General features: G+C 39.5%; 1 protein-coding gene across 2 annotated transcripts; it reads right to left on the bottom strand.

Moving 5' to 3' along the window:
* Positions 1-691: 691 nt before the first annotated feature.
* LOC142659489 (START domain-containing protein 10-like) lies at positions 692-24,291 on the bottom strand. Of its 2 annotated transcripts, XM_075835664.1 has the most exons (7): positions 24,029-24,287; positions 23,687-23,794; positions 16,466-16,613; positions 16,237-16,340; positions 15,669-15,786; positions 2,282-2,334; positions 692-1,190 (listed from the first exon to the last, which is right to left on the bottom strand). In XM_075835664.1, the coding sequence occupies exons 2-7, from the start codon at positions 23,729-23,731 to the stop codon at positions 957-959; spliced, it is 702 nt and encodes a 233-aa protein (XP_075691779.1). In that variant the 5' UTR covers positions 23,732-23,794; positions 24,029-24,287; the 3' UTR covers positions 692-956. The 2 variants fall into 2 exon arrangements, with proteins under 2 accessions (XP_075691779.1, XP_075691778.1); XM_075835663.1 differs by having other exon boundaries at positions 23,687-24,291.
* Between the last annotated feature and the right edge of the window lie 2,718 nt (positions 24,292-27,009).

Here is a 27,009-nt window from a genome sequence, read left to right as displayed (position 1 = left end):
TGAAAAGTTCTCTGTAAGGGGCTGGTCTCCTGGATAATAGATCAGTGAATCCTAAATCTATTTTACAAGTTGACATTTTTGGCTACCAAAAATTATATTATAATTATATTTAATTTCTTATGAACTGATATCAAATTTAGGCACTTCCTGAAGATGAGAATTGTAAATGGAAACCAAAGGTCTAGTTCCATTTCTACTTTCTCTGTTATAACCAGATAAATGTCATATCTGACCAATGTGGAAATGTTCTCGAAGAAGTCCTCTGCCATGTTCATAAGTAGCAGAAAAATTCACAGCACTAAGCCTGCTTCATGGACAATGGGCGTCATTAATGATTAATCTGCTGCCAAGGAGGAACCCGTTATTTTTCTATATTTAGGTTTATGGCATTAATGAGCTAATCCAGCATGAAACATGATTAAGAGGCAATGACAATTCACATTCTAGGACCCCAGGGAGGACGGGCATTGCAGCTGTAATATGGTGACAACTTTACACGGCACAGTAATCCTTAATTATTTTTGTGATTAAAATACTGAATTCCTTGACAATTCAGAAGACATAACTGTCTGTAGTCACACTTGGCAGGTCCAGTGTATAATCACACTTCAGTTTAGTTTGACCAATTTTTCCAGGTCTCCACAAAACCTCATGACTATATTTTGTTTTAATCCACTATTTCAGTCCACCAGCAGATCAGTCTAGTGAAAAAGGATGACCGTGAACCCAAATGGACGTCCAAAGCGCTATCGTCCTGAGCAGCTTGACTGGTGGAAGGGGCAGTGTCTCTTAAAATCTGATGTAAGGATTTGCTTTCGATTAATAAAAAAACACAATGGTTGAGGGCCGAGCAGGAGTTCCATTTGAAGAATAGGAAGAGATCTGTAAACAATTTATTAAACTCTGCGTTTCACCTTTTAATGACCCGGCAAACCTTTTGCTGCACTCGTGGTTGATCATCTTTTAGCTGTTTTTCCCTCCTCCTCGTCGCTGTCTCCTCCTTCTTTAACCTCACACACTTGACTTTCATCCACATGTTCTAAGGACTCTGCTCTCTGCAGGGACAGCTCATTAAGGGATATTCGCGGTAATGTGTTCTGTTCTGGGTTTAGCCATGGCTTAAACTCAGGATTGTTCTTCTTTTTCCAGGCTGGATATTGTAAGCATGCCTTGTGCAGCTTCCGCAGAATCTGGATTAAGAGTCAACAGGAGGGTAGAGTAAGGTCAAGGATCAGTGGCAACATAGTGGATATAACAGTACATGTGAACAAGACAAAGTGATTTAGAGATTTCAATAAAAGAATATTCACATATAGCAGTACCGGTGCAGCAAAAGCCACATGTATTTAAATGTGATTTTGCTTCAGTTGTGGGAACATCTAGGAACATTTTTCTTGACTGCAATTGCAGCAAATATGAATAGATTTTTCAGTGTGGCAATAGTGCGACTCTCTGCTGCTCATTACCACCTGTGAATGTACGGTTAGGGTGTGTTCACACGCAAAATAGCTGTAAGATACGGAGTTGTTTTCAATGGAAAATGGCCTCCGATTTTCAGCTGTTTTTAGAGCGCTTTTTCTATTAACACATAAAAACTGTTCATGAAGTGACATGAATTTTTTTTATGAGACTTTTTTTGCGCGCCGCTTTTTCAAACAACTGTGTACACAAACACCCGGTCGGAACGAAACTCCGTATTTATCATTAAAATCAATGGGCAGGTGTTTGGGGGCATTCCGTTTCCACTTTTTCAGCTGTTTTTCAGGGCGTTTACAGTACGAAAAACAAGCCGCGTGAACATTCCCTTAGGCCTTACTCTCACACTGCAGATTTGCTGCCAAATTTGCCGTTCATATTTTAAAACCAAACCAGAATTGGATCGAGTAGAGCAGACCTCTGAGGCCCTCCTTTATATATTTTGGTTTATATGTTCCTGGGTTTGGCTTGAGAAATACATGTAAAATCTGCACTGTGCGAACAAGGCCTAAGGCCACTTTCATGCAACTATAATTCCGTATCGTATTCAGAGACCCGTAGGATTCATCCTACTGAATATTAGCGTTGTCAAAAAAAAGTGTTTGCATTCTATCCACTATGAATCAAGACTGTTACAAGTATATGAATGACATTTAAAGAACTCCAACTGTATTTAAATCAAAGCCTCAATTTTTAAAAATGTGAAAACCGTTTCATTATCTTACGCAATATGGAAGCTAAAATGCACCTCTATTACGACTGTGTGCAGCCTAATCGTATACAAATCCTGTTAACTAGTACTCACCTTTGGTGCCAAATACTGGGAGGATTTATTTACAACCCATTTTGGTAAGGAACCTAGAGGGGAAAAAATAAAACCTAGATGAAATACTGTACACATAGGTAGTGAGCATTCCATTTTAATATTGAGAGAAAAAAAAAAAGGCAGATACAGTGATGCTTAGCTGAACCGTACAAAGTGGTAATTTTGTGTGCTGTCTTTGCCAGTCCATTTGTACATACTAGCCCTTTTCAATGAATTAGAATATCAAAAAGTAAATTTATTTCAGTAATTAAATTCAAAAAGTGGAACTCATATTATATAGATTCATTACACAGAGTGATCTATATCCAGCATTTTTTGTTCTTTTAATGTTTTGGTTTTTTTTCATTATCAAAGCATTTTTATTAGAAAATAAACAAAGCATATAAAACATTACACAAAATTGCAAAAGTTGGCACAAAGTGCAATACAAGAAAGTCAAATTGCAAGAAATGTTACAAAAACATACGAGTAATGGTAGGCGGTAGCCTCCTGAACATTGAAATAATATGAACTACATAATAAAATCTAATGGGAAGTAATATAACTACAGTAAAAGTAGTGCAATATGTAGGGAAACCAGTCCCAAAGACGATAAGTAATGACACGTTTACGTGCAAAGTCTAACACAAAGTTACACAAACACAAGACAACGAAGGGAAACACAGACTGACAAAAGCACACAGAATTTGGCGAAAAGAGTGTTCAATAGAGGCCATCTAACCAAAGAGGCATATCAGGAGTCGTCCCCCGTCCCCCCCGAAATTCGGACCAAACTGACCAAGTTCGAACAAAAACCTCGGACTTACCACGATCAGCAGACATTAACTCCTCCATCCTCATAATCCCATTCAGTTCCGTTACCCATTCCTTCAAGGAAGGCACTGTACTAGACTTCCAATGATGTGGAATGACCGTTCTAGCTGCAGTCAAAAAATGTCTAAAAATCAAATTTTTGAGGTGTGGGAGTGATCCAGGGACCATGGAGAGCAATCCAACAGAAGACGAGATAGGAACGTCAGTACCAAAAATTTTGTTGCCAAGATTTAAAAAAAATTCCCAGAAAGGATGGAGCTTGGGGCAATCCCACCAAATGTGCAACATGGTTCCAGGAGCCTCCCCACACCTCCAACAAGCTGCAGACACATCAGGGAATATCCTATGCAAACCGGAAGGACAGCAGTACCATCTGGTAAGTATTTTATAATTTTTCTCCTGAGCAAAAACAGGAAGTCGGTAACTTATGGGCCAGGAAGAAAGAAGTTCCCCAATCTTCCTCAGAATGCCGGACCCCCATGTCCTCATCCCACGCTGTGGTGAATGTTAATTTAGAGGAGGAGTAATCAGGTTGGAAGATCCCATGTAAATAGGACAGCACATGAGAAGGAGCAGAAGTCAAGGACAAATAATGTTCCAGAGGAGTCTTAGGCTGGGTTCACACGACCTATTTTCAGACGTAAACGAGGCGTATTATGCCTCGTTTTACGTCTGAAAATAGGGCTACAATACGTCGGCAAACATCTGCCCATTCATTTGAATGGGTTTGCCGACGTACTGTGCAACCTGTCATTTACGCGTCGTCGTTTGACAGCTGTCAAACGACGACGCGTAAAAATACAGCCTCGTCAAAAGAAGTGCAGGACACTTCTTTCAGACGTAATTTGAGCCGTTCTTCATTGAACTCAATGAAGCCCAGCTCAAATTTTACGGCTGTCAGAGAAGCCTCGCAAAATGCGAGGAGGAGCATTTACGTCTGAAACGAGGCAGCTGTTTTCTCCTGAAAACAGTCTGTCTTTTCAGACGTAAAAGCCTGCTACCGTGTGCACATACCCTTACCCTGCAGTAAGGGTATGAAGACAGAACGTGGGGGTGTTTTATAGTGCACCCGCCATGTTCTGTCTTCAGTGCCGCCGCTCATTAGTGCAGCGCCGGCCACATCGCATCATCCTGACCCCGCGCACTTGTTATCAGGACTCAGGAGCGCGGCAATGACTATTACACAGCTGCAGCCCCGCTCTCATACATTCATGTGTTACAATACTGAGCTGTGCGGTCTCACAGCTAAGTATCGAAATACATGAAATAACGGTATCGAACCGTTTGGGGATGCACAGTATCGAAACATTATCGAAGTTTCGATGCATCGTGCATCCCTATAAGGAATAGATACAAAATATTAGAGAACTGTATGACCTAATTATATAATAAATAAGCTTTATCTGTAGAGACCGGAATCCCTCTTTAAGCTGGACGTACGCCCCCATCTGGCGAGCTTTTCGATATTTTTGCTATCGGACATTCATCAGAAAAGGGTGTTCACAATAAAATAATTCTATGTAAAGTCTTTTGATAGTAAAAAGCATCATACTATAGTACTGAAGAATTTTTCTCTGGCAATAGTGGAGAAAACGCAATGATAGGATCTTTCCTCTTGTACAGTGTTTTCACCTAATAATAACGGTCTTTTCCAGTCAGATCACTATTATTGATATTACAATGCCTTGTGAAAATATCCCCCTTCCCCTTGGTGTTTTTTCTGTTTTGTTGCATTACAACCTTGAATTAAAATGTACTTTTGGGGGGCTTGTACTATTTGATTTACACAACATGCCTACCACTTAGAAGGTGCAAAATATATTTGGCGGTGACAAAAACAATAAATAAGACCAACAAAATGGAGAAAGTTAATGTGCATAAATATTCACCCCTGAATGTCAATACTTTGTGGGGCTAATTTTTGATACAAGTCTCTTGGGGCATGTCTCTATTAGCTTAGCACATCTAGACACTGGGATTTTTGCCCATTCTTCCAGGCAAAACTGCTCCAACTTCTTCAAGTTAGATGGGTTGCATTGGTGCACACCGGTTTTCAAGTCATGCCACAGATTCTTAATTTAATTAATATCTGGCTTCTGATTAGGTCATTCCAAGATGTTTATATGTTTCCAATTAAAGGCTATGTACACCTTTGAAAACATTTTTTTTTTTTTTTTTAAATAAAAAATATGTATCAATGTGTTTTGTACAATTAAAAAAATTATTTAACTTTTCGATACACAACTGCTTTGTATCCTGTATACAGAGTAGCTGTATCGAACGCTGAGGCCTGAATCAGTCAGGTCATGCAGGATGCGGCGGTTATCAATCACATCGAAGTTCATAATTTAGATGTGATCGATAACAGGTGGATCCTGCGTGACCCGCTGTCACTGAACCCATCAGTGCCGCTGACCTGACTGATTCAGGTCTCAGCACACGATACAGCTGCTCTGTATACAGGATGCAAAGCAGCTGTATCTGAAAAAGTAAACATTTAAAAAAAAAAAACTTACTTAGAAAATTGCACCAAACACACGGATACACATTTTTATAAAAAAACAACAAAAACACCACAAAACTTTTTCAAAGGTGTACATAGCCTTTAACCCCTTCCCGCACCTTGGCGTACATTCACGTCTAGGTGAGCAGTAACCGCGCACCTGGGCGTGCAGTTACGTTCGTGCTTTAACAGTTAACCGCCGCGCAGCGCTACACCGCAGTGGCGGTTAACTGTGCAGGGTGTCCGCCCTGCTCTCCCCGTTGCCGATCAGTAGCCCGTCACCGCTGAAATCGAAAATTAACCCCTTCGATGCGGCGGTCGATTGCGATCGCCGCATTGAAGAGGTTTAGAGCAGATCGGCAGCCCCCCACATGCATTTGCGTGGGCTGGTGATCCTTGTCACGGCAACCGGAGGCCAGACAATAACCTCCAGGCTGCCATGTACGGAAGCCGGCTGGTTCTCATAGGCTTCCTGTCAGATTGACTGTCACGTCACAATGACAGTTAGAACACATTACACTATGTAGTTAGTGTAATGTGTTCTAGCAGCGATCAGAGCTGCAAGTCTAAATGCCCCCTAGTGGGGCAAGTAAAAAAAAAGTCAAATAAAAGATAATAAAAATGTTTGAAAAAAAAGTGTAAAAATAAAAGTTATAAGTTACATAAACAAACACTGCTTTTTTTCCTATAATAATTCTTTTATTATAGGAAAAAAATTAACATGTTAAAAATTCGGTATCACCCCATTCGTAACGACCCCAACTATAAAACTATAATATTATTTTTCCCGCACGGTGAACACCGCAAAAAAAACCAACACACTATTTTTTGGTCACCACTCCTCACAAATTATACAATAAAAAGTGATCAAAAAGTCGCATGTACGCCAAAATAGTACCAATAAAAACTACAACCAGTCCCGCAAAAAAAAAGTCCTTACACAGCTTTTTTTGACTGAAAAAAAAAAAAAAACATTTATGGCTCTCAGAATATGGTGACACAAAAAATTATTTTATAAATAAGTGATTTTATTGCGCAAACGCTGCAAAACATAAAAAAAACATATACAAACGGTATCGCCGTAATCATATCGACCCGCAGAATAAAGTAAAATGGTCATTTATAGCCCAGAGTGAACGGCATAAAAAAATTTATAAAAATCATTGTCAGAATTGATGGTTCTTGGTTGCCTTGCTTGCCATAAAAATGGAATAAAAAGTGATAAAAAAAAACAAAAAACGCACGTACCCCAAAATGGTACCAATGAAAACTACAGATCGTCCCACAACAAAAACCCTCACATAGCTCCGGTGAAGAAAAAAAATAGAAGTTCTGGCTCTCTGAATATAGGGATGCAAAATGTGCAGTGTGTTCCAAAAGCGGATAAGATCGGGCGCCATTTATCACTGCGACACTGGCCACACGTCTGCGGATTATTATTTATTTACCCCATTATTATACCCTCTTATTATACCCTGATGTACCCCTCACAGATTACATATGCCCCTACATTATAAACTGAAATACCAGCAAAACGCCAAACAGAACAACTATCAAGCTAAATCTGTGCTCCAAAAGCCAAATGCCACTCCCTCATTTCCGAGCCCTGCAGTGTGCCCAAACAGCAGTTTACGCCCACAGATCTGGCATCATCATACCCAGGAGAACCCGGTTAATATTTTAGGAGGTATTTTTCATCAGTGGCACAAACTGGGCACAACATATTGCGCACTAAAATAGTATATCAGTGGAAAATTTTAATTTCACTCTGCACCATCCGCTGCGCATTAACCTCTTTGTGCACCACGACATAGCATGTCATGGTGTGTGGGGTGATGTATGGAGTGGGCTCATGCGCTGTGCCCGTTCCATACGCTGCGGGTGTCAGTCGTGTATTACAGCTGACACCCGGGACTAACGGACAGGAACAGCGGTCGCGCTTTTACAGGAGCCTGTAAAAATGACAATATACTGCAATACATTAGTATTGCAGTGTATTGTACCAGCGATCTACTGATTGCTGGTTCAAGTCCCCTAGGGGGACTAATAAAATGTGTAAAAACAAAAGTAAATAGTTATTATTAGTGAAAAAAATGAAATAAATATTTAAACTTTTTTTTCTCTAAAGTAATTTAAAAAATTCACAAAAATACACAAAAATACACAAAATTGGTATCACTGCATCTGTAAGAGTCAGAACTATTATAATATATCATTATTTAACTCGCACAGTGAACGCCATGAAAAATAAAGAATGTAAAACTGCAAAATCCCTATTTTTTTTGGTCACCTTGGCTCCACAAAAAATTTAATAAAGTGTTCAAAAAGTTGTATGTACCAAAAAATGGTACCCATAAAAATTACAGCTCGTGCTGCAAAACATAAGCCCTCTACACCGCTCTATTGACGGAAAAATAAAAAAAGTTATGGCTCTTGGAAAACGGGGAGGGAAAAAGAAAAAAATGGTTCAGTCCGGAAAGGGTTAATTACTTTCTAATGAAAAAACATGTATGGCCACATGTGTGGTATAGCCGTACTCGGGAGAAATTGGTTTACAAATGTTGAGCAGCTTTTTCATCCTTTATCCTTTGTGAAATTGAAAAAAATGCAACATTTTAGTGGAAACAATGTTGATATTCATTTTCACGGCCTAATTCTAATAAATTCTGCAAAAGACCTGTGGGGTCTAAATGCTTACTATACCCCTAGATAGATTTCGTAAGTGGTGTAGATTCCCAAATGGGGTCACTTTTGGGGGGTTTCCACTGTTTTGGCCTCTAAGGGGCTTTGCAAATGCGAGATGGCACCCGAAAACCATTTCAGCTAAATTTGAGCTCCAGAAGCCAAATAGCACTCCTTCCCTTCTAAGCCCCGCTGTGGGTCCAAACAGCAGTTTATTACCACATATGATGTATTTCTGTAAATCGGGAGAAATGGTTTTACAAATGTTTTGGTGCTTTTTCTCCTTTACTCTTTGTAAAAATTAAAAATGGCTACATTTTTTCAGAAAAAAAAGTTGATTTTTACCTTTACAGACTAATTCCAATGAATTGAGCAAAACAACGGTGGGGGTCAAAATTCTAACTTTACCCCCAGAAAAATTCCTTGAGAGGTGTAGTTTCCAAAATGGGGTCACTCTTGGGGGTTTTCCACTATTTTGGTTCCTCCAGTGCATTGCAAACGTGACACGGCACAGAAAACAATTCCAGCAAAATCAGAAATCCAAATGGTGCTCCTTCCCTTCTGAGCCCTGCTGTGGGTCCAAACAGGAGTTTATTACCACATATGGGTTATTGCTATAATCGGGAGAAATTGCTTTACATATGTTGGGGTGTTTTTTCTCCTTTATTCCTTGTAAAAATTAAAAATGTATACACTACCTTTCAAAAGTTTAGGGTCACTTAGAAATGTCCTTATTTTTTAAAGAAAAGCAGTTTTTTTTCAATGAAGATAACATTAAACTAAATCAGAAATACACTCTATACATTGTTAATGTGCTAAATGACTATTCTAGCTGCAAACGTCTGGTTTTTAATGCAATATCTACATAGGTGTATAGAGGCCCATTTCCAGCAACCATCACTCCAGTGTTCTAATGGTACATTGTGTTTGCTGACTGTGTTAGAAGGCTAATGGATGATTAGAAAACACTTGAAAACCCTTGTGCAATTATGTTAGCACCGCTGTAAAGCGTTTTGCTGTTTAGAGGAGCTATAAAACTGACATTCCTTTGAGCTAGTTGAGAATCTCGAGCATTACATTTGTGGGTTCGATTAAACTCTCAAAATGGCTAGAAAGAGAGAGCTTTCATGTGAAACTCGACAGTCTATTCTTGTTCTTAGAAATGAAGGCTATTCCATGCGAGAAATTGCCAGGAAACTGAAGATTTCCTACAACGGTGTGTACTACTCCCTTCAGAGGACAGCACACACAGGCTCTAACCAGAGTAGAAAGAGAAGTGGGAGGCCCCGCTGCACAACTAAGCAACAAGACAAGTACATTCTTTCTCAAACTAGAGACTCTAGAGATAAAGAACTATGCACACCAAAGTGGAAATTCTTTTGCAGATAAATTTATTATATTTTTAGCCAATGGCAGCGCAGTGCGACGTTTCGGTCAATACCATGACCTTCCTCAGGCACTTAGTCAATGTATGATCCTGTATGGATGGCGCATTCGTATGGCGGCTGACCGCTGTTTGGTGCTGTCAACGGTTAGCCGCCATACGAATGCGCCATCCATACAGGATCATACATTGACTATTTGCCTGAGGAAGGTCATGGTATTGACCGAAACGTTGCACTACACGGTCATTGGCTATAAATATAATAAATTATTTATCTGCAAAAGAATTTCCACTTTGGTGTGCATAGTGCTTTTTCTCTATTGGATCGGGTTGGGACCCACCTTATGCACCCACGCCTTAACCTAGTGCTATCTGAACCTTGCTACATAGTTTGAGAAATAGACGCCTCACAGGTCCTCAACTGGCAGCTTCATTAAATAGTACCCGCAAAACGCCAGTGTCAACGTCTACAGTGAAGAGGCGACTCCGGGATGCTGGCCTTCAGGGCAGAGTGGCAAAGAAAAAGCCATATCTGAGACTGGCTAATAAAAGGAAAAGATTAATATGGGCAAAAGCACACAGACATTGGACAGAGGAAGATTGAAAAAAGTGTTATGGACAGACGAATCGAAGTTTGAGGTGTTTGGATCACACAGAAGAACATTTGTGAGACGCAGAACAACTGAAAAGATGCTGGAAGAGTGCCTGACGCCATCTGTCAAGCATGGTGGAGGTAATGTGATGGTCTGGGGTTGCTTTGGTGCTGGTAAAGTGGGAGATTTGTACAAGGTAAAAGGGATTTTGAATAAGGAAGGCTATCACTCCATTTTGCAACGCCATGCCATACCCTGTGGACAGCGCTTGATTGGAGCCAATTTCATCCTACAACAGGACAATGACCCAAAGCACACCTCCAAATTATGCAAGAACTATTTAGGGAAGAAGCAGGCAGCTGGTATTCTATCTGTAATGGAGTGGCCAGCGCAGTCACCAGATCTCAACCCCATAGAGCTGTTGTGGGAGCAGCTTGACCGTATGGTACGCAAGAAGTGCCCATCAAGCCAATCCAACTTGTGGGAGGGGCTTCTGGAAGCATAGGGTGAAATTTCTCCCGATTACCTCAGCAAATTAACAGCTAGAATGCCAAAGATCTGCAATGCTGTAATTGCTGCAAATGGAGCATTCTTTGACGAAAACAAAGTTTGAAGGAGAAAATTATTATTTGAAATAAAAATCATTATTTCTAACCTTGTCAACGTCTTGACTATATTTTCTAGTCATTTTGCAACTCATTTGATAAATATAAGTGTGAGTTTTCATGGAAAACACAAAATTGTCTGGGTGACCCCAAACTTTTGAACGGTAGTGTAAGTTTTTTCAGAAAAAAAGTAGATTTTCCTCTTCACATACGAATTCAAATAAATTTAGCAAAAAAACTGTGGGTTCAAAATGCTAACTATACCCCTAGATAAATTCCTTGAGGGGTGTAGTTTCCAAAATGGGGTCACTTTTGGGGGTCTTTACTGTTTTGGCCCCACAAGACCGCTTCAAACATGACATGGTGCCTAAAATATATTCTAAAAAAAAAAGGAGGCCCCAAAATCCACTTTGGTGCTCTTTTCCTTCTGAGGCCGATGTTTCAGTCTATTAGCGCACTAGGGCCACATGTGGGATATTTCTAAAAACTGCAGAATCTGGGCAATAAATATTGAGTTGCATTTCTCGGGTAAAACCTTGTGTCGTACAGAAAAAAAATGTAATACAAATGAATTTTGGCAAAAAAAAAAAAAAATGAAATTTTTACATTTGACCTCTACATTGCTTTAATTACTGTGAAACACCTAAAGAGTTAAAACACTTTCTGAAAGCCGTTTTGAATTCTTTGAGGGCTACCATTTTCAAAATGGGGTGATTTATGGGGACTTTCTAATATATAAGGCCCACAAAGCCACCTCAGAACTGAACTGGTCCCTGAAAAAATAGCCTTTTGAAAATTTTCTTGAAAATATGAGAAATCTCTACTAAAGTTCCAAGCCTTGTAACGTCCTAGAAAAATAAAAGGATGTTCAAAAAACGATGCAAACAAAAGTAGACATATGGGAAATATAAACTAGTAAGTATTTTATGTGGTATTACTATCTGTTTTACAAGCAGATACATTAAAATTTAGAAAAATGCTAATTTTGGCATATTTTCTCCAAATCTTGGTGTTTTTTTTACAAATAAATACTGAATTTATCGACCAAATTTTTTCACTAACAAAGTACAAAATGTCACGAGAAAAAAAATCCCAGAATCACTTTGATATGTAAATGCATTCAGAAGTAATTACCACATAAAGTGACACGTCAGATTTTAAAAATCGGCTTCGTCCTGAAGGCCAAAACAGGCTCAGTCCTGAAGGGGTTAATGACCAGCCTATTTTAAACCTTAATGACCAAGCCATTTTTTAAGTTTTTTCATCGTCGCATTCCAAGAGCTATAACTCTTTTATTTTTGCGTCGACATAGCTGTATAAGGTCTTGTTTTTTGCGGGACAAGTTGTATTTTTTAATAGCACCATTTTGGGGTACATACAATTTATTGATTAACCTTTATTAACTTTTCGGGGGGGGGGGGGGGACCTGAAATTTCGCCACTCTTTTTTGCGTCCTAAATCTACACCTTTACCGTGTGGTATAAATAACACAATAACTTTATTCAGCGGGTTGTTGCGATTGCAGCGATACCAAATTTGTATTGATTTTTTTTTATGTTTTACTACTTTTACACAGTAAAAACCTTTTTTTTCAAAATAATTTGTTTTTGTGTCTCCATATTTGAAGAGCCATAACTTTTTTTATTGTTCAGCCGATGCAGTTGTATGAGGGCTTTTTTTTTTTTTGCGTGACGACTTGTAGTTTTTATTGGTACCATTTTGGAGTAGATGCTACTTATTGATCACTTTTTATCACATTTATTATTTAACCCGTGCGGGTTAAATAATGTAATGGAGAAAGAAAAAATGGCATATCCAGCACTCTTGTAAAAAATAGGCTTTATTTGGTCATTTTAAAAAAACAGAACAATTAAAATGAAAATCCCGGGACCACGCTTACGCGTTCTCTTAATCATAGCTTTGATTAAGAACCCCAGAGGTTTGAAACGCGTAAGAAAGGTCCTGGGATTTTCATTTTAATGGTTCTGTTTTTTTTAAATGACCAAATAAAGCCTATTTTTTACAAGAGTGCTGGAAATGCCATTTTTTTTCTCTCCATTGCCTTGTATACCTGTTTTCGATTCAGGATTTTTCTTGAGATATTTTCGAGCACCTTTGCCATTTATAACGTTGACTCAACTAACACATGGACTAACGCAGTTGAAATGCGGTGAGCGAACCTTTGTAATAGTTTTTCTCCTTTTTTAAAAAAAATAATGTAGCAGCTTTATAATTGGGGTCGTTACGGACACGACAATACCAAATATGTGTAACTTTTTTTACTTTATTTAGTTTTTTTAATAAAGCATTTTGTAAGAGGAAAAAGTGGGTTTTTCAATATTTATTTTTTTATTAACTTAAACTTTTTTTTTTTACTAGTCCCACTAGGGGACTTTACTATGCGATCATCCGATCGCCTTTATTGTATTACTGCCTGTCCATTTATTAGGCCCCCGGCTGCCATAGAAGACACAGACACCCGGCAATCTTATCGCCGGTGGGGTGAGAGGGAGCTCCCTTCCTCTCTCCAAAGCCACTCAGATGCGGAGCTCGCTATTAAGCGCCGCATCTGAGGGGTTAAACGGGTGAGATTGATACGGATATAGATCTCACCCGTTAGAACAGGGATGCCCCAGCCCTCAGCTACATCTGGTAGCTGAGAGCAGGGAGATTTAACGGCTCCCTGCCGTTTATTTATTCTGATGCAGCGCTGTGAAAAGGCTATTGCATCAGAATAAAGCCCATTAGTGGCCGCCGTGAAAAGGCGTATTGGCGGTCACTAACGGGTTAAACCATTGCAGTGTAGCTTTAGCAGTTTGATAAGGGTGATAGTCTTGCTGGAAGGTGAACCTCCATTCCAGTCTCCAATCTCTAGGAAACTAAATCAGGTTTTCCTTACGAATTGCCCTGTAGATTCTGCTATCATCTTCCCGAATATGCTGACCAGATCTCCAGTCCTTCAAAAAACAAAAGGCATTCCCCCAGCAAGATGCTGCCACCACCATGCTTCACTGTGGGAATGGCGTTCTTGGGGTGATGGGAAGTGTTGGGTTTGCACCGCACATAGCGTTTCCAAATGGCCAAAAAATTCAATTTTAATGTCATCTGACCAGAGATCCTGTGTTTGGGGAGTCTGCCACATGCTATTTGGCAAACAAAGTGTTTTTCTTTACGTAATGTCTTTTCTGGCCACTCTTCCATAAGGCTCCACTCTGTAGAGTGTAGGGCTTATAGTGGTCCTATGGACAGATTCTTCCATCTCCGCTGTTGATCTTTGAATCTCTGATCAATGCCCTCCTTGCCTGGTCTGTGAGTTTTCGTGGTCAGCCTCCTCTTGTCAGGTTTGTAGTTGTGCCATATTCTTTCCATTTTGTTATGCTTTTGATGGTGCTTTGTTGAACATTCAACATTTGGGATATTTTTATATACCTAACCCTGATTTATACTTCTCCACAAATTTGTCTCTGACCTGTTTGGAGAGCTCCTTGGTCTTCTTGCAGACTCAGGGGCCTTTCAGAACAGGTGTATTTATACTGACATCATGTGACAGATCACATGACACTGTGGTTGCACACTGGTGGACATTATTCACCTAATTATTATAATTCAGTTTGTTTGTTTTTTTAATTCCACTGTAACAATTTTGATTATTTTGTCACGTCCATTACATAAAATCAAATTAAAAATCCATTTTAATTCCAGGTTGTAATGCACCATACTTTTGCAAAGCGCTGTATATAGCTTTTAATCATTAAAGGAGTTATCCGGGGACCAAAAATGTCATTGCATTAAAGGGGTTTTCCTATCTTGGACAATTAAACCATATCCACAAGATATGCCATAAAAGTCCAATAAATGTAAATCCCACACCTATGGAAACGTAAACCCTGTTCTAGCTTACTCGGATCCAAGGCATCCCGGGCCACTTCCTGGAAATGTGGTCGGGAGTTTCGGCAACAGCAGAGTGCTCGCGGAGCTACGCTGTTTCCATAACTTCCATAAAAGTGAATGGGAGTTCTGGAACTCGACTGCTACGGAAACAGCGTAGCTCGCTGTGCTACGCTGTTTCCGTAACTCCCATTAACTTATATGGTCAGTGACTTCAGGGGTTTCCTATAACTGTAGTTCCTGAGCAGCTGATGCTCTGCCTGTCCATATATGGACAGTGGCATCGGGAGCAGTGCCGAGTCCCCAGGCAGGGCATCAGCTGCTCGGGAACTACAGCAATAGGAAACTCCTGAAGTCACTGACCATATATGGACAGTGACGTCGGGAGCAGTGCTGGAGTCCTGAGCAAAGTGCTAGCTGATGCTTTGCTTGGGGACTCCAGCAATAGGCAATGTGGTAGCCCCTTGCGGTCAGGCACTTGATAACACGAACAGCACAGGAAGCAAGTCCTCAGTCACGTGGGGCTGTGTCGTCGCGTCCTCAATATTAGAAAAGCTCCAGGACTTCCAGGAACAATTCACTGGGTTTGAACTCCACCATTTAGTACCGAATTTTAAATTAAAGTACATTAGTAAGTGACTTATTTTCACATAAAAATATTAATGCAATGAAGTTTTTGGTCCCCGGATAACCCCTTTAAACAGGAGTTGTAGGTCTCCAGAGCGAGTCCCTTTAGTGGGACAGTTCACTTCAGTCTAACTTTTTTGTTAGCTTTTATGTTCTATATGGTGATAGTACCTGAACACTCAATTAGATGCTGTTGTACCAAATGTTCTTGCAGAACCTGAATGTTTGTTATGACTGCTCAGCCTAGTCTTGAGTTGGGATTAAATCTCACCTCGGGGATCCACCTGTGCCAGATAGGTGAGTATACAGCTTGTAGGACCATTGATTTTAATAAGGTATCCTGCGAGAAAGGACACTGCTCGGATCAAGTCTCGTCGAGGTGGATACATCTGCAAAGCAGAATAGATATACTGAGTTTACATAGATATGTTAAAGGGTAACTGAAAACTTTTGGACATGTCATAGTGACATGTCAGATGGTTTAAATCGGTGGGGGTCCAAGCATCGAGACCCCCAACCTATCGTTAAAACAAAGCAGCAGAAGTGCTCTGGTGAGCGCAGTGCTGCTTCGTTTCTGATTGGCTTTCCTCGGAGAGCCGAGCGTGTGGTGTACAGACTCACAGACTTTATATTGAGCCCATACACCTCTTGCTCGGCTTTCCAAAAAAAGTTGATCAGAAACTAAGTGGCACAGCACTTACCCGAGTGCTTCTGCAGTTTAGTTTTAGCGATCATTAAGCAAATTTCAAACAGAGCCCCCTAAATCCCCTCACAAATTTCCAGCACTGGCTGGTCATATAGGACAATCTTCTGTCTGAAAAACCCTGAGGTAAACTTACACTATGCTTCACAGAGAAATTAATGATCATATAAGAGTCTGGCAATACAAGCCATGAGCGTAGAGTGACCACATCACGATTCTTCACAGGTTTAGGGCACTTCCCTAGGGCGAAGAAAAAAATATGGTTCAAATAACAAATACTGACGCTATTTAATGAATATGAGGATAATAGTGAAGGCCTTGGATTACTAGAGACCACAGCAGATCTATTATGGCTTTAAACTCACAGGAGTAATATCCCACGTCTGCGTTCAAAGAGAGCCGAGCAATGTCCCGTGTCTCGATCATGTTTACGTCCCACTTCTTGCGATAGTCTGTATCATGTAAAACATCATATACAGTCTCTGCTGGGACATCTGGGAATGTCATGCACCCCTGATGAAGAAAAAGACTGGTAATATACAGACAAGAATCACTGCAGCCTCAAAGTCAACAAAGTTAGGTCTATAAATCTGTATGTCAGGGTCAAGCTGCGGATATGTACAAAAGACAAAAAAATTCAAAAAAGGACACATATGTAAGCGGCCCCGAAAGGCTAGAACACTAAGAATGTCGGGATCAGATAGAAATATATATATATATTAGATTGGCCAGTATATAGCCATGTTCAGATAGTGTGGCTGTCTGCAGATAATATTAAAAAGAGAACTGGTCAGCGGTTTTGAGTTGTCAAAACTGCTGACAGCGCTCCAGAGTGTGGAGTGCAGCGTACCCAACTTATTTCTTTCAGTTATACATGTTGCATTTGATTTCCCCAACGCCACGGTCGCAGGTGCCACTCTCTGCTCGGAGTGACGGCTTTAGCGGTCTCCCAATTGGTTTCAACTGTGTTTTTATTGAAAATTTTCAAAATATACATATGGCTTAGAGCTGCATGGGGGGCCATGCAAGTCACATGGCAAAACAGTAAATTTCAATAGACAAACAAGACATCAGGGAGAAGGCACAGGGGATTAAAAGGGGGGGAGGGATAGTCGAAGCTCAACCAACAACCTAATCTAGAGATTCCTGTATCCAATACTTGTCCCACGGGTGCCACACCACTTTGAACCTGTCCAGTTCATTGTCAATAGAGGCTGTCATATGTTCCATTGTACGTATTTCCCTAATTCTAGTTACTAAGTCGATGTGAGAGGGAGGGGTTGTCTGTCTCCATTTCCAAGCTATCAACGTCTTAGCGGCAGTGAGAAAGTGTCGAAAGAGTCGAGCTAGTGATTTCCCCAAAGACCTAGGGGGAACGTTCAGGTAATAAAGAGGGTCTAGGGGAATATCCTGCTGCAACACCGCCAAGTTCTTAACTTCCGCGGTCTCCCGATTGGACACTAGAGCTTTTACTTCGAGCAGAGGTCCTGGCAGCGCCTGCCCCTCCTCTGAGTGGCAGCTTTAGTGTCCAATCAGGAGATCTCAGAGCAGAGAATGGCACATGCAACCGTGGCACAGAGGACATCAAAACAGATTTCTTGGTCATGCAACTTACATGACCGACAACATAGTTATGTTTAGACTGCACTCCTCACCCGGTATATAGCGATGTCCGCAGTTTCGAGGACTCCAAAAATATGACAGGTTCCCTTTAAGCCAGGCATCCGCAGGCAATTTTGAATCTCCCTATTCAATTGAAATGGATGAAATTCCCAAAGTATCCACAACAGATAAGGACATTTTGTGGATTTGCTGACAAAAACAAACCCCCAAAAAGCCTAAAATCAGCTTAAAATGCTACCCTATGTAAGGCATCATATTACAGCTACCGGTCTCTACTCCTATTAGTCAACATGGCAACAAAAAATTGTTTAATTTTTAATTTATTTTTTTTTTTAAAAAAAGGTGCTACTTGGCTAATAGGAGCACTGAAGGAACAGAACACACAGGACTCCTGGTTAGGAGTCTGGCGTATTCATGAGGGGAGCGCTCCCCCTGCGGTGATTGACAGGCTGCAGTGTATACATGTACACCCGGCTGGGGGGCAGGGGGAGCGCTCCCCTCATGCATATGCCAGACTCCTAACTAGGAGTCCTGTGTGTTCTTTCAGTGCTCCTATTAGCCAAACGGCACACGTCATTTTTGTGGAGTTTTAACTAATAGCGGACCTGTAGATGTAACATGCTGCACTATTGAGCTGACAGATCCAGTTTAATCAGAATATAATGTAAGAAACTACAGACCACAAACAAGAACAGGCGAGAACATACATTTCTTGTTTTACGTGAGCTCAATCATTAGAACTTCCTGAATTTGTGTGCAAGTTTCCTGTGTAAAACACGTACAAGTCACACAAATACGTCCTCTGAAAAGTAAATAGGAGATTACAATGTCGATCGTATTGATGAGCACTGAGGGCTAAATAAGCAAAGCCATGATGTCCATTGGGATAAAATCTCAGGGAAAATGGTCAGCTCAGGCAAAGTCCTGGCAAGTAGAAATGATTGAATTTCCCGAAATTTCTTCCGTGTCGGAATACACTGCGAATCGAAAGCGTCATTTTTTTTTAAAACTGGTATCTGACTGATGTTTTCTAGGACGGTATCCGACCCCTTTCAAGCTCTTTAACGCCTAGACAGCATTGGTAATGTCAAAGTGAAGGCAAAATACATGGGTAGAGGGAGGAATAACTGCAGTGCATCTTGGGAATGCTTGCCCGAGGCCATGTGATTCTTTTTTTTAATCTGTAAAATGGCGACGGGCAGTTGCCATTTTCCCACAATTAGTGCGCCGCATACGTCAAAATTTTCCCAATTTGCTGAATCTGAAAATTTTTTGAAATTCGGACTGAATTCAATTTGTGTAGAATCAATTTGGTCATCTCTACTTAGAAGGACTTTGCACTGATTGAGAGGAAAATCCTTCTGCACACAATGTATATAATATTCTGTGCAATACTTAGAGCCTAACTGCAATGAAAACCGAAAATATTCAGGAGTAACTGATGTAGGTCCCAATATCTCAAACACAGGAAGGTTTATCACTAGGGTGGTGTGGGCGTTGTACTCTAGGAGTAGGGGAGTATGTTAGGGGCAACAGTTAAATGGGGATACATATTATTGTGGCACCACTCACTTTGCACGATGGAGGAGAGCAGGGCTAACCGATAATTGGGCCACTGAACTACAAACCCACGAATGTAAGCAAGGTTACAGGATTGTATTTGTATGTTGTTTTTTGTGGGGGAGGGGCACCAAACTGATAAGGGTAAGGTCCCACGGAGCAGCATTCATGTGGCCGCGATAGATCTGACAGCCGCGCAGGCACTCAAAGTTTGTATTCAATAATGGCCGAAATATTTTGCAAGTAAATAATCATTTTACCCGCAAAAACGCGCAGGCATTAATGAACATGACCGTAGCCATGTGCACGGACGTGATTTTCGGGTCGGCCGGCTGCGGACTGTCAGCCGTGAGCCGCCTGCAAATCGCGGCCCATGCACATGGCCGCGGCCAGTATTTTCAATGAGCCTGGACCGCAGAACACGGCCGTAATAAGGCATGCCCGTTCTTTCTGCGGTCCAGGCTCCCGGGCCATGCACGGCCCGTGAAAACCACGGTCGTGTGCATGGCCCCATAGAAAAGAATGGGGCCGCAATTCTCCCGTGGATTTTCGGGGGAATTGCGGCTGCAAAAGCACATTCGTGTGTATGGGGCCTAAATTAACAGCCGGACCGAACAGGGTGCCATCTCGGACGCATGTATTCCGCTCCGTAGGGCATTTCTCTCAGTGCACAGTGGAAGAAAGGTTTGTTTTGCCCCGGTTATCAGGGGCGCAGGAAGCTGAGACAGAGGTTGCTGTTTGCAGAGCCCGCACACTAGCGCTGCTGTTTCCTTCCTGGTCTGTGACATGGAGCTTACGGGTCATTCTCTGAAGGGTCAAGCAACCAAAAACACAATTGGCATTCTACGGATGCCCTAGAGGGGTTTTCCTGTACTCAGTAAAATGTCTGCACGCTTCAGCTCTGATCGGTGTCTGATATCAATTTCCATAGACATTTGTTACTACCATACGTTTAAGTTTAGCACAAAACCCGGTCGCCGAAATCAACGCGTGTCTGTAATCAGATGTTCTGAACTATCAGGGGCCGATCAGTGCTGAAGTGGTCCGACCCTAAACTGCACACACATGGAGATTTTACATTTGTGTGCAGCACCAAGCCAGTAAGTATGCTTATTATTAAGAAAGACAAGCAGCGTGTGTATGGAATATATATGTAAATATAATAGTGTATATATGTTATGTATGGAATCTATATGTAAATATAATAGTGTATATATGTTATGTATGTAATGTATATGTAAATATGATAGTGTATATATGTTATGTATGTGTATGGAATGTATATGTAAATATGATAGTGTATATATGTTATGTATGGAATGTATATGTAAATATGATAGTGTATATATGTTATGTATGTAATGTATATGTAAATATGATAGTGTATATATGTTATGTATGGAATCTATATGTAAATATAATAGTGTATATATGTTATGTATGTAATGTATATGTAAATATGAGTGTATATATGTTATGTATGGAATGTATATGTAAATATGATAGTGTATATATGTTATGTATGGAATGTATATGTAAATATGATAGTGTATATATGTTATGTATGTGTATGGAATGTATATGTAAATATGATAGTGTATATATGTTATGTATGGAATGTATATGTAAATATGATAGTGTATATATGTTATGTATGGAATCTATATGTAAATATAATAGTGTATATATGTTATGTATGTAATGTATATGTAAATATGAGTGTATATATGTTATGTATGGAATGTATATGTAAATATGATAGTGTATATATGTTATGTATGGAATGTATATGTAAATATGATAGTGTATATATGTTATGTATGTGTATGGAATGTATATGTAAATATGATAGTGTATATATGTTATGTATGGAATGTATATGTAAATATGATAGTGTATATATGTTATGTATGGAATCTATATGTAAATATGATAGTGTATATATGTTATGTATGTGTATGTAATGTATATGTAAATATGATAGTGTATATGTTATGTATGGAATGTATATGTAAATATGATAGTGTATATATGTTATGTATGTGTATGGAATGTATATGTAAATATGATAGTGTATATATGTTATGTATGGAATGTATATGTAAATATGATAGTGTATATATGTTATGTATGTAATGTATATGTAAATATGATAGTGTATATATGTTATGTATGTGTATGGAATGTATATGTAAATATGATAGTGTATATATGTTATGTATGGAATGTATATGTAAATATGATAGTGTATATATGTTATGTATGTGTATGGAATGTATATGTAAATATGATAGTGTATATATGTTATGTATGGAATGTATATGTAAATATGATAGTGTATATATGTTATGTATGTAATGTATATGTAAATATGATAGTGTATATATGTTATGTATGGAATGTATATGTAAATATGATAGTGTATATATGTTATGTATGGAATCTATATGTAAATATAATAGTGTATATATGTTATGTATGTAATGTATATGTAAATATGAGTGTATATATGTTATGTATGGAATGTATATGTAAATATGATAGTGTATATATGTTATGTATGGAATGTATATGTAAATATGATAGTGTATATATGTTATGTATGTAATGTATATGTAAATATGATAGTGTATATATGTTATGTATGTGTATGGAATCTATATGTAAATATGATAGTGTATATATGTTATGTATGTGTATGTAATGTATATGTAAATAGGATAGTGTATATGTTATGTATGGAATGTATATGTAAATATGATAGTGTATATATGTTATGTATGTGTATGTAATGTATATGTAAATATGATAGTGTATATATGTTATGTATGTAATGTATATGTAAATATGAGTGTATATATGTTATGTATGGAATGTATATGTAAATATGATAGTGTATATGTTGTGTATGTAATGTATATGTAAATATGATAGTGTATATATGTTATGTATGGAATGTATATGTAAATATGATAGTGTATATATGTTATGTATGGAATGTATATGTAAATATGATAGTGTATATATGTTATGTATGTGTATGTAATGTATATGTAAATATGATAATGTATATAAATGTTATGTATGTAATGTATATGTAAATATGATAGTGTATATAGGTTATGTATATGTAAATATGATAGTGTATATAGGTTATGTATGTGTATGTAATGTATATGTAAATATGATAGTGTATATATGTTATGTATGTGTATGTAATGTATATGTAAATATGATAGTGTATATATGTTATGTATGTGTATGTAATGTATATGTAAATATGATAGTGTATATATGTTATGTATGTAATGTATATGTAAATATGAGTGTATATATGGAATGTATATGTAAATATGATAGTGTATATGTTGTGTATGTGTATGTAATTTATATGTAAATATGATAATGTATATAAATGTTATGTATGTAATGTATATGTAAATATGATAGTGTATATGTTATGTATGTAATGTATATGTAAATATGATAGTGTATATATGTTATGTATGTAATGTATATGTAAATATGATAGTGTATATAGGTTATGTATATGTAAATATGATAGTGTATATAGGTTATGTATATGTAAATATGATAGTGTATATAGGTTATGTATGTGTATGTAATGTATATGTAAATATGATAGTGTATATATGTTATGTATGTGTATGTAATGTATATGTAAATATGATAGTGTATATATGTTATGTATGTGTATGTAATGTATATGTAAATATGATAGTGTATATATGTTATGTATGTAATGTATATGTAAATATGAGTGTATATATGGAATGTATATGTAAATATGATAGTGTATATGTTGTGTATGTGTATGTAATTTATATGTAAATATGATAATGTATATAAATGTTATGTATGTAATGTATATGTAAATATGATAGTGTATATGTTATGTATGTAATGTATATGTAAATATGATAGTGTATATATGTTATGTATGTAATGTATATGTAAATATGATAGTGTATATAGGTTATGTATATGTAAATATGATAGTGTATATAGGTTATGTATATGTAAATATGATAGTGTATATAAATGTTATGTATGTATAGATTTTATGTATGTATGTATGAGGACCATAGAAAATCTGGACTCCTTTAGCTTCAATTGGCATCAATGGAATTGTGGGCTAAGCCTCTAAGAGCCAGAGGGTCCAGCTGGGGTTTGGAGCCCCGTGTGTCATGTCATTTTTTGATGTACGTGACTGTCAGTAAATCCTTCCATGGACCCGGTATTATCAGGTAACCAGGCGGCGAGTGTTGTACCAGTCACGTGTCCGTTATTTATAGCCCTCCAGTCACACTATGATGGCTCTATGTAGTACAAAGGCCGCACACAACAGACTTCTCGTCCGGTGTCCCAGCCATTCCGCTCACCTTCACCGTGTGAACCAGGCAGCTCTTCCCGCCCGGGGGCTTCATCCACACCCCGATGCCCGGCTTGTTGTAGTAAGACGTCCAGCCCTCATTGGACTCACACTGTGCCTGAAAAGACAGGAACAGGGAGTCATCGGGAATATCGGGCACCTCCCGGGCCATGGAGCTTCTGACAGGGCGCTGGCTGGTAGCTAAAGGAGAACTTTGGTCTCCAGCGGTGGGAACAGGTATGTCCTCGGAGAACAGCGGTGCCCGTACGTCCACTACAGGAGAGACGTTCGCTGCACAAGTCTTCACAACTGCATAAGGGGCGGCTGCATAAAGCGCTATATGTGCGGTTACTAGACGTATGGGGAGGACGGGCCCGGGCGGCAGCGCTGTGCTCGGTCCACCGGCTGCGGCTCTCAGGTAGACTACAGGTAACAGGTGTCTGGCTACGGTGCGTCACCGCCCCAGCAGCTGCTAACCACGCCCAGCACAGGCGACCTGCATTCGGATTGGTTGGTTACAGAACCGGCTTTCCCTCCTCTTCTCTGAATGAAGTTTGATGTGTGACATGGCCGTCGCGGTAATAACGGAAGAGAAGGCTCCCCTAATAAACGACGCACTTTACTGTATACAATACAAACGTGTCCGCATGCGAGCCAAACATCCAGTCCAAGACCGAGCCTGACTACTGCTGCAACAGTGACTCTACCGGAGCCCGACAAACAATGGCTGAACCTCGTCATTCTTAGGACCAACATTCTGTGTCCACTCATTACTAATTTTATATATTTATGGTGGTCTGAACTTTGTTATTGTGACACCAAATCCCCTGCAAAGACTGGAATGTAACAACAAAATTCATGCATAGAGCTGGAGGGGCTGAGCCGATGAATGTAGAGCTGTGTGAAAAGATTCAAGATCACCTGTACACTAAAGAGTCCAGTGGGCGGTCCTGCTCAGTATGTGGCTGCTATTTCTGTATTTCCTCTCACAGACCAGCATGTCAATTATGGTTAAGACCGCCCACTGGACTCTTTATCCCACAGCGAGCAGGAATTTGAATGAGTAAATCACAGGTTATGCGCAATATTTTTGCACAAAGCTATATATATATATATATATATATATATATATATATATATATATATATATATATATTTAGCTGCTCCTCGTGCTCTAGATCATGCTGCCCAAAAATCTGGCTGCATTTTTTTTACGTGACATGAAAAGTTACGGCATCTCCGCTGGATATCACCCTAGGTGTTTGATAGATGCGGATTTCCAACATACTCGGGTGTCTCTGTAGTTCCGATGGGAATTAAGGGAAAGCTGTGCACATTTGTGGCCACCTCTCCATTCACTCTCCTCCAGGGTGTGGCCACCTCGCCATTCACTCTCCTCCAGGGTGTGGCCACCTCGCCATTCACTCTCCTCCAGGGTGTGGCCACCTCGCCATTCACTCTCCTCCAGGGTGTGGCCACCTCGCCATTCACTCTCCTCCAGGGTGTGGCCACCTCGCCATTCACTCTCCTCCAGGGTGTGGCCACCTCGCCAGGCTGGACTGGGGGTCAGATGACCCCTGTTCTGGAGATGGATGCGGGTCCAAGAGTTGGTGTCTGCATCCATTACACATTTATGTCATATCCCATGGATATAAATGTCTAAGATGAAACTATCCCTTTAAGAACTTGCTGCATACGGTTTAAAGGGGTTACCCGGCCTGTGACATTTCTTTTTTTTAGGGAATGGAAATTAAATAAATCAAAAAAGCAATACTTACCTATCCTTGCCCCCAGAGGGAACGGGTACAGACGATTTCAGACATTATATAGTGACAAAACGCATTAATAGTTCAAACAAGATGAGTGAGGGTCCTGCTCACAAGAGCTTACACTTTATGAATTTTGATATTGCTCACTTTGATATTGACATTCGTTTTTCCATCAGTTTCTCAAAAACATTTAACCCCTTCCCGCAATTGGACGTACCATTACACAATAAGACATAACGATATGTTCACTTGATGGTTCATACAGCATGTTTAATATACAGCCGACAGCCACGGCCGTGATCTAAGTTACCGTCAATCCTGCCCATTTCACCCCTGAGACAGGCGTAGCTAGGTTCACCTGCACCCGGGGCATCCCCCATAGTTGAGAGTCTATGGAGTGATGTGTGAAAAGAACAGACATGTCCTATTTTCCCACGGACCCTTCACATTGAATTACATAGGTCCGTGGGACGGCCACTGTCTCAACGGGCGTCCCACGGACGTTTAACACGTTCGTGTAAAGAAGGCCTAAGGTTGCCATCCCAATAAATGAGAGAAAGAATGGATGCTGGGAACCAAGAAAGTATTGAAAATACAAACATATTTTATTCACATAGTTAATTTATACAATAATAAAAGAATCCATAGACCAACAATAAAAACATGGATACTCAGCTGGGAATTGGTCTAAATATGCACAAATAGTGCATGAAACATGTATGAATCTCACAATTGGAATGGTGCAGGATATGTATACTATGATATTATGAAGAAGTCGACCTAATTACATAAGTCAGACGAAGGCATTAGCGCCGAAACGCGCGTTGGGGGTGGAGCTCAGTTGTGGTTACTCCGTCTCTCGATAATGGGTATGTTTAAACGTCTATACTACATCCTAATTCTTGGTGGAATATACTCCTCTATCTCCGGTCTTTCCGCAGCACAATATATGTATGGCACACAGGCTTTCATGTCATGATTATAACACTAGCCACTACTTGAAATGGTTTGTAGATGCTTATTTATGTGTTCATGACATTTACTATATAAATTTATTTGCCTCTGTCACACCTGACTTATGTAATTAGGTCGACTTCTTCATAATATCATAGTATACATATCCTGCACCATTCCAATTGTGAGATTCATATTTTTTTCAAATATTTTTGTATTTTCAATACTTTCTTGGTTCCCAGCATCCATTCTCTCTCTTTTGGTTCTATATATTTAGTAGTGATGCTGTTTGGGTTTTACACCCTTGAATCAACCCATTTGAAGTTCAGACATACTCTATTTTTGCATTTCTTCTAATGGGATACATTGATTCATGTTGCTATCTCGGTTTTTGCCAATAAATTAGAGGCCACACAGCCCCCCGCTTGTAGATAGTGCCGCCACACAGCCCTCCTTGTATATAGCGCCACACTGACCCCCCCACCCCTTGTAAACAGGGCCACACAGCCCCCCCCCCCTTGTAAACAGCACCAACACAGCCCTCCTTGTAGAAGGTGCCGCCACACACAGCCCACCACCCCCTTGTAAATAGCGCCACACTCCCCACCCC

Source organism: Rhinoderma darwinii, chromosome 8 (genome assembly GCF_050947455.1).
Source record: "Rhinoderma darwinii isolate aRhiDar2 chromosome 8, aRhiDar2.hap1, whole genome shotgun sequence".
NCBI lineage: Eukaryota > Metazoa > Chordata > Amphibia > Anura > Rhinodermatidae > Rhinoderma > Rhinoderma darwinii.
Note: the sequence above shows the minus strand (reverse complement) of the source record. Positions and strands in the feature narration are given on the sequence as shown.